The sequence below is a fragment of the Acartia tonsa genome, chromosome 13 (assembly GCF_053477335.1).
Source record: "Acartia tonsa isolate MP-2025a chromosome 13, ASM5347733v1, whole genome shotgun sequence".
Taxonomy (NCBI): Eukaryota; Metazoa; Arthropoda; class Copepoda; order Calanoida; family Acartiidae; genus Acartia; species Acartia tonsa.
In genome coordinates, this window is record NC_137272.1 from 29,896,774 (window position 1) to 29,909,398 (window position 12,625).

General features: G+C 32.6%; 2 protein-coding genes across 2 annotated transcripts in view; one reads left to right on the forward strand and one right to left on the reverse strand.

Annotated features, from left to right (window-relative positions):
- Positions 1-364: 364 nt before the first annotated feature.
- On the reverse strand, positions 365-3,507 carry LOC145335353 (uncharacterized). Its single transcript, XM_080181089.1, has 2 exons — positions 3,446-3,507; positions 365-2,538 (listed from the first exon to the last, which is right to left on the reverse strand). Exon 2 carries the CDS (start codon positions 2,491-2,493, stop codon positions 1,351-1,353), a length of 1,143 nt encoding a protein of 380 aa, XP_080037215.1. The 5' UTR covers positions 2,494-2,538; positions 3,446-3,507; the 3' UTR covers positions 365-1,350.
- A 3,380-nt stretch (positions 3,508-6,887) lies between these two features.
- LOC145303922 (uncharacterized) overlaps positions 6,888-12,625 on the forward strand; it is a 28,281-nt gene continuing 22,543 nt past the window's right edge. The window contains exons 1-6 of the mRNA XM_080145592.1: positions 6,888-6,928; positions 7,450-7,490; positions 8,225-8,297; positions 8,936-9,047; positions 9,704-9,787; positions 10,765-10,809. Coding sequence (XP_080001718.1) covers positions 6,904-6,928; positions 7,450-7,490; positions 8,225-8,297; positions 8,936-9,047; positions 9,704-9,787; positions 10,765-10,809 — 380 coding nt within the window. The 5' untranslated portion in view covers positions 6,888-6,903. The remainder of the gene's footprint in view (positions 6,929-7,449; positions 7,491-8,224; positions 8,298-8,935; positions 9,048-9,703; positions 9,788-10,764; positions 10,810-12,625) is intronic.

Consider the following 12,625-nt stretch of genomic DNA (forward strand, 5'->3'; position numbering starts at 1 on the left):
TAATAATGAGTAGCTCTCATGAGACAGCGGGTCAAGTCGTAAAGTGCTTGAACGTGGAGCTTGATAGCCCTAGTGACTAGACAAAAGTGTCTCAGCCTACTCCATGACTACTTAGGCCCAAACCCTAAGAAACTATGGCTAATCAATCAATCAAGGGACTTTTATTGAATTTGAATGGTTGGTTTATTACGTCGAGTGTCCTAGATTTCAGCCACTAAGTGTAATCTACAGAAGGGGTAAATTTGTGCGCATCATTTGGGATGTACATCAATTTATCGGCCATCGTCTTATCTCTTTAGCTCCCTGATTTATACGGACAAAGGTAAGTTTTGGATTAGCTTGGCAACTCAAAATTAGAAAATATAAACTACAAAAATTTTGTTTCAAGAATCAATTTACATTAATTGAATAAGATAAATAACATTTTATAATAATTGGACGATCATGATTTAAAATGATTAACATTTGTCTCAATACATTAAAGTTATTGGGGGAAAAATCGCCATATTTAAATTGTATACATGTTTTTTGACATAATAACTTTTTAAAACTCAATTAAAATTTTATAACATTCAAAAGGGGTAGTTTTATATAGTGCATTTAAAAAGTTTGATTGCAAGGAAAATTTTCAAGAATACCATCTTACAACTTACATATATAATTTTGAATTACAATAAATAACAATAAATTAGGCACCACCAAAATAGTCATCATGCGGTTTTTGTGAAAACAGCAATATATGTTGCATATATCCAAAAACATCATTTTTAAGTCTTGATATTTTTTGAACTATTTGGTAGAAAATTGAAATTCTTTCGAATGTATGTCCTAAAGATGTACTCTAAACTATTGAGCAGAAAAAATATAACTAAATTCAAGTTTAAATGCACTTCTGTGCAACTACCCTTTCGTATTTATTGAACTGTGGGGCAAGTAAAGAAAATTTTGCTTTAATTGTTTACAGCCCTCTTTTATATATTTATCTCATTTTTTGAATAATGTTTTCTAGGACAACAAGGTACAATATTTTAGATGTAACATCTCTATAACTAAATCCTAAACAAGAAAGTATGTCCTCATACAGTATTCTGTATTTATGCAATTTTGCCACAGATTTAAGTTTAATTTTGTATAGACTTGCAAATTAATGTTCTACCCACTAAGTTTTGACGCTTTACAAGAATTACTGTTCGTCTGTCTTTTGTACTAAATTAGATTTTTACAAAATTTTATCATTCTTTTTATAATTATTCTTCCCTACATTATATTATAAACTGGGTACAAATAAACCAAGAACTTTTATTACAGTATTTTGAATATGTAGCAAATGAAGTCAACAATTTTACACACTTAAGCTTTGTTTTGTAATGCTTTTTCTTGTCTCTTCTTCTTACAGATTGGTTTGTGAAACTTCCAGTCAAGCATCTGACAAGCTTTAGAACAGTACACAACACATCCACAAGCTGCACACTTCTTCACTGTAGATATTTTACATGCTGTACGCTCACATTCATGTTTCCTTTTAGGGCATGCATCTCTTAGCTTTATAGCTAACTCAAGTTTACAATTACAATCTATCTCAGATAAAACTCTTATTACCATAGCTTCATCATAATCCATAGGCTTGGCATTGTTGTCTAGCAGTAAATAAACTACACTGTAACGGCCTAATGTTAAGGCTGATTTAAGCATACTTCCACCTTGAGTGTAAATATTTGGATTAGCCCCATACTTGAGTAGTATAATCATAAACTCCAAACGATCCTCAGAATCTCCGGTAAAGATAGCGTAACAAATTGCTGTTTGTCCAAGAATATCATGGGCATTTGGATCTGCACCAAGTTTTAGTAGATTCTCTAAGATCTTGAAATGTTGGTTTTCATTGCATCCATGATACATTGAGCGAATATCTCTAATATTTTCCCTAGTTAGGTATGGTATCTGTTCTATATACATCATTCTTCTACCAATGATGGCAGCAAACAAGAGTGTTATCTGTGGATACCCTTCTCTCCTACTCAGTGTTCTCTTAAGCTCTTCCTCAGAAAGTTTCTCTATATGATCATTGAAATCTGAATAATTACCAAAATACACAAAGAAGAATAATTCAGTGTAGTAACCCATTCCAACAGGATTAAATTTGCTCCCAGGAAGATCTGAACCATCATATATCAAACAACTATTAGCTCGATATTCCACCCATGATTCAAACTTTTGAACTTCAGGGTTTTCAAAACTTTCCTTTGGAGGGTTATTTCTTAGTTCCTTGTTTAGTTGCTCATATTTATTGGCACTCCAAGCATCACTGAAATGATTAAAAACTTCTAGATTACATTGTTTTAATTCTATTAATGAAAATGGAACACGTTCACCTACAAATACTTTGTGCTTTCTTTGAATTTGTTCAAGTTTAGAATACAATTCCTCAGATGAGCTACAGTTGAACAACCTTAACCACTCAGCACTAACCTCACAAGATAAATTAGAAAACATTGTTTCAGCTTTCCTTTTCAACAACTTGAGATATCAGAACTTCAACTGAAATAAATTGTATATCAGTATTTAAGAAGTTATATGCATTATCTAGAAATCTAATTGATTCCTAATTTCTTTTATAAGCTGGCAGCTGACCTGAAGAATGTGAGCTTTTAGATTTAGAATACATAATGGGGAGATGAAGGATGATATAAATTAATTTTACATGTCTACATAACATAAAAAAATTATGTGTAAATCTGTTGCCATTTTTCTGCTTTTTGTTGATGACTTGGTTTGTATAAATTTATGTTTTCCAAATTTTGATAAAAATTCATATTGAAGTAAACATTTTCTGGAAAAATTGTATTTCTAGCTTCAGCAGTTGTTTTCAGTAAAACCAAAGGTTGTTCAATAAAGGGGTGCTAGAAACAAAATATATGTGACTGACTAACAATGGAAATTTTTTCTCGTATTCATTCGAATCCGGTGGATAGGAACCGGTTCTCATCCATACGAAAAAACTATGTCTAGCATCGTATTATATCCAGCTTTCTACGAATATAAAAATGTACAATCATAAGATTAAAACCAGTTTTTTTAGCCGGTGCCTTCGGCACCCCGGGGCTAAAAAAACTAGTTTTAATCTCATAATTGTACATTCTATATCCGCGGAAAGCCGTTTATAATACGATGCGAGAAATAACTATTATCAAACCAGGCAACTATACAATTGTTTGTACCCTTTAGCTCTTTAAGAAGCTGTGTTTTAGACACACATTATTAAAGTAAAAGAATAGAAGGGGCATGAGCTTAATATAAATCGGCGTTGTCCTCATAGGATTTTTTTCCAATATTGAAAATTTTAGTACGCCCCTCCCCCTACCCCCCTACAAAACTATGAAATCTGACCGCAGCGCTTTTTTATAGAAAAGCTTTGATTTACAAATATAAAAGATAAATTTAATACCTTATCAATTATTATTCCTGTTGAGTTTTACTTGTAATCAGCTCCAACTAGTATTATCAACTAGATAAAAATGTTTAACGTGTTATAGAGAGATAAGCAGAGCAAAGTTACAAATGGATTCATTATTAAAGGGTGTGGAAAAAAACCAATTGCTCACAATTTAAACCATCTTAAGTAATTTAAATCTTGGAGATTGACCCCATAATGTTTTTAATTTTTGATGGGGCATGTAAAGACCATATATACTATAGACACATTTACCAAATTTCTAACACAATCCTTGCCAATTTGGCATAAAAAAATATCTAATTTTTAATAAAATATGCACTTTCTGGGAAGGTTAAATTTCTTCACAAGGGCTAAAAAAAATGGTTTTAATCTTATGATTGTACATTTTTATATTCGTAGAAAACTGGATATAATACGATGCTAGACATAATTTTTTTGTATGCAAGAGAACTGGTTCTAATCCACCGGATAATATTCGGTTTTGAATGAATACGAGAAAAGATATTTCTGCATCTGCCACCCAAATATTATTTTAGAATTATTGGTTATGCCTTATTCCTGCATTATTTGTATCCAAGCAATAAATGTTATTTCACCATGGTTGTTTTATTGCTATATTTAGTAGCGAAGCTACTTAATCATTCTATATTATTCTGTATTATACCAGGGGTAGATATTCAAACAATCAATTCTACAAAAATCACAAAACCTGTTAAGGAAGGGGGTTGTGGGGGAAATTTTCCTTTAGAATTGTTTGTCAGAATCACATTGCCTTTTAACTGGTATTTCCTATTATTTTCAAGAGTAAACGTGATTTTCTCGGCTGATGTTTTTCTGAAAATTCAACATACAAACGACCATCTATATAATCTACTTACTTTAGCTAAAGTACGTTGGTAATGCATGGTGTATCGGTCATTTAAAATAAAATTACATTTACTACAAATTCCCGTCTTTATATCCATACTTCAACCCGTAAAGCTCTACCTTAAGGAGAAAAGTGATTTTCTCGGCTGATATTTAAAAAAAAAGATTTCCGTCAGTTATGGAACAAAATAATTTAAAATATTTTTTATAAAAGTTTAGTAATTTTTTTTTATATCTGTTGGTATGGCTTCTTCCTCTCTTTTTTTTAATGAACACTGAACATTTCCTTTATAATTCACTGTGTCATTTGTCAATCCATCATTTTTTGTGCTTCGCTTCACATTGAATGTTATATATTACCTGCAATTACCTTATATGAGCAAACCTGCTGTCCATGACACTTTATCGTCAGGTCGACGAAGCCCAATCTGTACCACTTTTGCACTACTTTTGATTCCTGTAACGTCATATCAATGAGGGAGATGAGAGGAGAAGTGGGAAAGAAAACCCTTAAAAAATAGATGGAGAATCCCTCATTCTTATTACGTCACAGGAATCAAAAGTGGTAAAGATTGGGCTTCGTCGTCTGGTCCAACAACCCAGGATAACTAAGGGGAGCCAAATGTCTCCTTTCCCGTCCAAACACCTAAGATGTTAGGTTAAACAACCAACCCTTTCATTGCACGTCCTTTGTCTGAAAAATCCTACCTGTGCATGGTAATAAGTCGCGCCTGTTTTGGGAAATGCATTCTCCATACTCAATCTCTTTATGTCGCGCACCTGACATAGCAGCAGTAGGAATCTTTATTAGACTCTTTAGTTATGACGCGGTGTAGGGCCAAGATTCGAACCAATCACCTCCCCGACGAAGAGTGAATGATCTACGTGTCGAGCCACGGTCGAGGGTTAGATGTTATTTATGATTGTTTTTCTATAAAAGTGCTGTAAAATCGAAACATTCCAGTTGCACTAGTCCCCAAAATTTATAATAATGTTTTCTTATTAGTTGGTTTAACAACTTTAGGGACTATAGTAAATTTGATAAGTTGAACGTTCAAATGTTTCAACCACTAATTTTAATCTACAGAAGGGGTAATTTTGTGTATGATCATTTTGGATGTACATCAATTTATTGGACATTGTCTTATTCCTTTAGATCCACGGAAACTTTCACTTAATAATTGTTGGGAAAAAAACTTCAGCATATCAAGAATGAAAGTAGTGAGAAAAAAATTACTGTAAATTTACCTTCCATTTAAAAAGACCCTTCATCCCCCTCCCCCTATATATTAAACTAGCGGCTGTACCCCTAGCATCTAGGGGCTCTATATTCGAAGGGATATGGAAGGGTAGAAAAATAGCCTAAAACCATACCCATACTTTTTAATAAAAATAAAATAGCCTAAAAACATCTCAGGACCTGAAAGAAGCTTCACTGTGAAGGAGAACCATATCAGTTCAGCGGGTAGCCAGACCCTTCGCTACAGACAAAAAAAAGCTTACTACTTTATAAAAAAAAAAAGAACTAGCGGCTTCGCCACTAGCCTCTAGGGGCTTTGCCCCAAGAGGTTTAATCAACCTATTTTGTGTTATTCAGATTTATAAAGAAAAAGTAAAAAATAATTTTGGGTTTGGGGGGATATTCGAACTCCCCTTTTTAAAAAAATTTTAGTTTCAAAACCACTTTCTATGGGAAATTTCTGTTTTACCGTCTTAAAACGGTACTTTCAGTCGAGAGACGCATCTTATAAGAGACAAAGTTAGTAAAAGTGAAACTTTCTTACGCAGTGCTTTATAATCATTTCAGTGCAGTAGAGTAAAATCATTCAGGAACCTAAAGGGATATGACAATGGCCGTTAAATTGATATAGATTGAAATTAGTGGTTGAAACGTTTAAACACTCAATTTAAGGAACCAACGAATTAAAATTTACTAAAGTCTCCAAAGTTGTTTACCAAACAATTAATAAAACATTATCATAAACTTTGGGGACTAGTGTAATAAACGGCCTATTGTCCACTCTCTCTCTGAAAATCATTTCAGTGTATAGTAATAGTTATTTCTTTCATCGTATTATAAACCGCTTTCCGCGGATATAGTATATACAATTATAAGATTAAAACAAGTTTTTTTAGCCCCGAGGTGCCGAAGGCACGGGCTAAAAACTGGTTTTAATCTTTTGATTGTACATTTTTATATTCGTAGAAAGCTGGATATAATACGATGCTAGACATAGTTTTTTCGTATGGATGAGAACCGGTTTCTATCCACCGGATTCAAATGAATACGAGAAAATTATTTAAAGCAAAGATTCTCTATGTTGAAGGTATTCTGTACGTCCCTCTGTCTGTCCGTAACGGATAACTCATATCGTTAATTTGGACATGTTAGAATTGTCTTTTTTCGATTTCAAATTTTGCATGATGATTTCTGTAAGAGATAGTCACGATTTACAAAGCGCAACAACTCTATAATTGTTACCGGAATCTACGTATATTGAAATTAATGATTTTTAACTTTTGACAAAAATTTTTATATAGTATAAATTCATTCTATTAAAATTACAGAATAAAATATCAAAATGGAGAAATTAACAGATACTTTAGGTAATAGCTACATTTATAATAATGGATATATTATTAATTGGATCTTACACCAGATGTTCATGATGTATAATATAGAGAATTCTGGAGCGGGCTAAAATGACGATCTCCTCTATCCCCCTTCTTTACGCCATCTCCTCCCCTCTGAAAGGATAAACGGCCTGACAAATAAAAGCGAGAGGAACTCGCAACCTGTCATGATATCCATATATATTCTACATCCATTTTTATAAGCTAGGCCTTTCTGTCCTTACATCTGTATAATGGAGGACAGAAATTATAACTATCTTGGTCCGCCAGTCTGTTTGTCATGCTATTTAGACATTAATTCTCAATATGCTAAATGTGTTTTTTCATTTGTGTTAATATTTGATTTTTTGTTCTTTGCTACTTATGATTGTTGTCATCCTTGTTCTTACTATAAATTCACCTTCACTATAAACAAACAGCACCTTTAATTTAAAAAAATCCGTTGAAAAACTTAAAAATAAAGTATTAATTAATCCTTGCTTTTTTATTACTAGATTCAGCTTCTGATTGGCTGGATTTATACTTAGATAACAAGGTAATTTTCATGTCTATTTTGTCCATTATGATCTCTAAAACTAAATGAGATCTCATCAATCAACCACCAAAAAATTTTAGAAGATTTTTCTTCAATTTTTCATCAATGAAAATTGATAAGTTTTTTATTAAAGATTTTGTCTATTACAGGCATTTTGTGTATGATTTATTTATTTTTATCAATTTTAAGTAGCGAAGTCGTCTGTCGTCAGTCAGTAGGGGGAAATGTGATTTTCTTTGCCGCCATTTAAGATAGATGACTGATTTTATTGCGAAGATTCCTTATACCAATGAGAATCCAGAATGTAATTTACTTGGTCTGCCCGTCTTCCATTAATGCTAGAAAATATAAATATCTATTAAAGGTTTCGTGTTTTTCCAAATAAATTTATTTCTGTATTTCTATATCTGATCTTTAAATCACACTGTACGATTCACATCCATGATTATTGGATGCTTTCATTGATCTAAAGAGATAAGACAATGGCCAATAAATTGATGAACATCCTCAATGATGACACACAAAACTAGCCCTTCTGTAGATTAAAAATAGTGGTTAAAACGTTTGAAAACTCAACTTAATAAACCAGCCAATTTAAATTCAGTAAAAGTCCCCAAAATTGTTAACCAAACGATTAAGAAAATATTATAAAATTATAAAACTTTGGGGACTAGTGTAATAAACAGCCCATGTCCCCTCTCTCTCTATGGATGATGTATCCTTTTATTTTTTAGTTGCCCACAGTAGAAGAGTCAATAATTGAATCAATCCATGGATCATTTATCAACAACTTTTTGCAAAGTCCAGGTACGTTGTACAAATAATATAAATTAATGTACATTCCCATTGATAATAAACAAAATTACACCTTTTGTAGATAACAATAAGTGGTTAAAAGTTAAAACGTCTGAACACTCAACTTAATGAACCAATCAACCAAAATTCGAAGAAATTTTCCTAAAGTTGTTGAACTAATGTATAAGAAAATGTTATTATAAAACTTTGGGGACTAGTTTAATAAACAGTCTAATGTGCCCTCCCTCCCTGCAATCTACGTCATAAATGAAGTCGTTAAAAATGTTTTATGGTAGGGATGTGTGACAGGCATCTTAGGGGCTCATCTATTTACTTATCATGCACACTTAGGAATTATAAACAAAAGGTGTAAAATCAAAGAGACAAGTCTCTTTCTGATATTACTTACAGAGCAAAACGTTTCAGTTAGTAAAACCTAAGAAAAATATCAATCTAATCTAATATTAATTACTTTTAAAGATTACTTAAGTTTTGATTTTTCCAATTAATGTGAAGCGTTGAAAACTAATCCAAAAATGATGAAAGGGGCTCGGCAGCCGCTGATTTTTAAAGTCTTTTCCTATGGCAGCCGAGCCCAGATGTTATTACTGCATCAATTGTATACCTAATTTTTCTTGTTCTATATATAGAGGCTGGAAGTGCCCGACTAGGCGGTGGAGGTTGTTCAGATCCATTTGCCATCTTTTCTTTCCTGGCATTTGCTCTGGCTGTTGCAAATTTTCTCATGGATATGAATAAGAGGTATAATCAAGCCTGAAGCAAAATTATCATCTTTCAAATAAATTTTTAGAGGAATGTGGTAGGATATCTTTGTGTCTGTCTGTACTGAAATATCTCGCTAAGCATAGTTACCAGAAGACTCATTTGTACCAATAAGTGTAGGTTATTTATATTAATGGAAGGGAAGGGTACTACCTCCACCTAGACACTCTCAAAATAAAAACAAATGTCTTGTGCCCTACGAAAAGTTTTTCAAAAATATTTTTTTTTCTAAGTGTGCTTAAATAAAAAAAATTTAATTCCAAACAGACAAACAAACAACATTCAACTTGATATTAGGTGTATTGCTGCACACTTTAACTAGTGAATATTTTATACAGTTTTCGCAGAACCCGGCCGCTTGTAAGCTACTAACAATAAATCTATGTATAAATATAGATGTGTAACCAGACAACTACCTGGATTCCCAGGTTGGGGAACTTTTTGTCTGCTTAGAAATTGCTTTCTAATCGTTGGTAGCGACTTGGCTGTATTAATATTCCTAACGCTATTAGTTGATTTTCAAAGGCCCAATTGAAAGTCGGCACATGGTCCTTGGGGTGGGGACTTACAGTTTTTTAACCCCTTCCCCATCTATTGTTTTACTCTAATATTCCACAATATGTTTGTTATTTCAGGAAGAAAAGAGAAATATCAGAATGTTCTGTCCTTCCTGACATAATCCAACAAAATGCAACAATTTCATCTTATTTCTTAATCAGGTTAAAAAAATGTTTTTATTGTTTTATAATCTTCCTTTTTTATTCAGTTTATGCCTGCCAGCGGCTTCGCCCCTGGCCTCTAGAGGCTTTGCCCCAAGAGGTAATTAATTGAGTTTGATCAGTTTCTTTGTAGGAAATTAAGTTACATTAAAAAGATTTTTGTTTACAAAAAAAAAGCCTTAAACCACCACAGGACCTGAATAGTAGAATCCAATTGGTTCAATGGTTACTGAGATCTTAAGCTTCAGATGGACAGACATCTTATATTATAGATGTACATAATATCTTTGTTCTTAGAGGGGTTGGGGTTACCATAGCACAGCGGTTGCTAGATCATGTTTGTTATTAAATAGTAACTTAAGCAACTTTTAATTAACTTTCTACCATTGCCGTAGCGTAGCTTCTCTTCAATTATCACTAATTGACTGTCACCAATTTTATATACACTTTTTACAAGAATGATTGTCTGCATAGGCTGCGCTGATATTACTAGAAAAAGGCTGCGCCCTACTACATTACCAACAACATTCTATATCTTTCTTACTATTGAAATATATAATTTTTTGTACCCAATTATTATGAAAGGGGAGTGTCACATCTTTGGGAAAATAACCATAAGCCATTGTATGACTAGTAGAGATATTCTCTGAAAAGCAGAACTAAATTGGTCGTGCAAATATTATTCTTCTTATAGATGGGCAATCAGATCGACAGAAGGAATGTTATTTTTTTACTTTATAATAAAACTAGTGGCTAAACCTGTAGAGGCCTCAGGAGGTTATAAATCTCTTGGAGGCTGTTGGTACCCTCCTCCAAAATAGGTATAAACCATCTCAGGACCACGGAAAGCTACACTTTAAGGAGAACCATGTCATTTGGTGGTTACCGAGATCCTTTGGCCGGTACAGACAAACAGACAGAAGGACATCCTGTTATTTTATCATATTAAAAGATATATTTAATATATTTTATTTTAGGTCTGCAATAACTGGTCTTTCAGGAAAAGAAGATTGTCCTAAAAGGTAAAAATTTCTCTGAAGAAACCTAATTTGTTTTAAATAATTTATAAAAGTTAAAACTGCAAAATTTATGATTCAAATTTTTCTATGATAGTTAGAAATGTTATCAAAAAAAACAAAAATCCATAGTCCAAATAAATTTTTTATTTTGCCCTGAACAATAAATTGTAGGAAAAAGTTTACTACATCTAATTGTTAATAATTCTTTTTCCAAATCATATAATTTGATATTACAAGTCGTCCAAAATTTATTTCATTTTGAAAAAAGATTTCCCCTTTGTATCTTGATAAAAATCCAGTAAAAAGTCAAATATGCTAAGAGCACTGAGACCCAACCAGAGGCCAAGAGCAGATCCAAGATCAACTATGAGACTGAACATATCATAGGCATAAACATCAGTAGTGATTAGTACTTCCTTTTTGAAATTGATTTGAAGATACGCTTCATCCGGGTTGTTCATGTAGCGGTCTCGAAGATCTAGATCAAGGTTCATTAGTTGGCAAGGTGGCAAACATTTCTTGAATATGCTGAATTCAAGGCCGTTGAAAAGGTTGTAAAACTCATCCTCTATTTTGATTTCATCCTCTTTGTTAGGCTTCACTATCTCCTCATCGACTTCACATGTCAATTTGAGAGTTGTGGGGAGCCAAGGGGGCAAGCAGTTGTACCATTCTAGAAAACTATCTTTCATAGAATCCTCAATACATTTGCCATAGGTAGATCCAATTCTAGCATAGTCAGTACAGGTTTGGCCATGCTGTATTCTAGAATCATGGATTCCTAGCTCTAACTCATAGATTAATCCCATATGTATGCCAGTTTCAGAGTGGCCAAATTCAAGTTTTCCATGTTTCATGTCATGAACCCAAATCTGATTTTCTTTTTCAGGATCCATTATGATGAGTAACAGATCATTTGTTGTCTCAAAATAGTTTTGTAAATCAACCTTTTTCACCTTTTTACAATAGCCAAAAGGGAAAACAAATACTTGTTCAGTATCTATATCCTTTAAACCACTATCAAAGCCAGTTTCAGAAACTTGAACTGAAAGATTTGTATAAACAATATCATGAAACATAGTTTGCAGATTCTGAAAGGTTTCATTTCCAAAAATTCCTATCCAAGAGAGTTTGGAGGTGTTGAGTTTTCCAATGGTGTAGGTTGTTTTGTACAAGTAGCCATAGTTTCTAGCTGCTGAGTAATTGAACTGATCATTTTGACAAACATACATCAGAGGTTTCCTAATTTCATCAAAGCGTTTAGTTGAAGATTGTTGAACTATTGGCTTATCGAAATATTTTCTGATTGAGTTTTGCATTTGAAATACAAATATTCCAAATGCAAGCAACTGAAATGTGCTTCTTAGAACTTTTACATGAAACATTTTTTTTTCTGAAATGCCTCAATTAATTTCAAAATGTTAATTGTAGTTTTAAAAATAATTGTAATATATTTGCTATTTGTGTAAGGGGTAAGATGTATTAGAATATTACCTACTCAACATACTGTTTAATATTAAAAAATCTTAGTTATATAAACAATAACATATTACTTTTTTGTCAAGAATAGATGTTATCCCTCTTAAAAAAAATATCCCTCTGTTCAATACTAATTAATATTAGTATATTTTAAGAATTCGGCAGCCGGCTTCTAAATGCAATTTTGCAGCCGATTTTTTCGAATTCTTAAAGTAAATGATTGAATTCTTAAAGTAAATGAAATATGACACCTGGAATGTAAAGATGGAATGATAAGAATCTTGGATTCATAAAGTAATGGCTGCAGGATTCATAAAGTAATGGCTGCACAAGTGGCTGC

Excerpts from the sequence above, each read along its gene's own strand:
- LOC145335353 (XM_080181089.1), bottom strand. The coding sequence starts at position 2,493 with ATGTTTTCTAATTTATCTTGTGAGGTTAGTGCTGAGTGGTTAAGGTTG.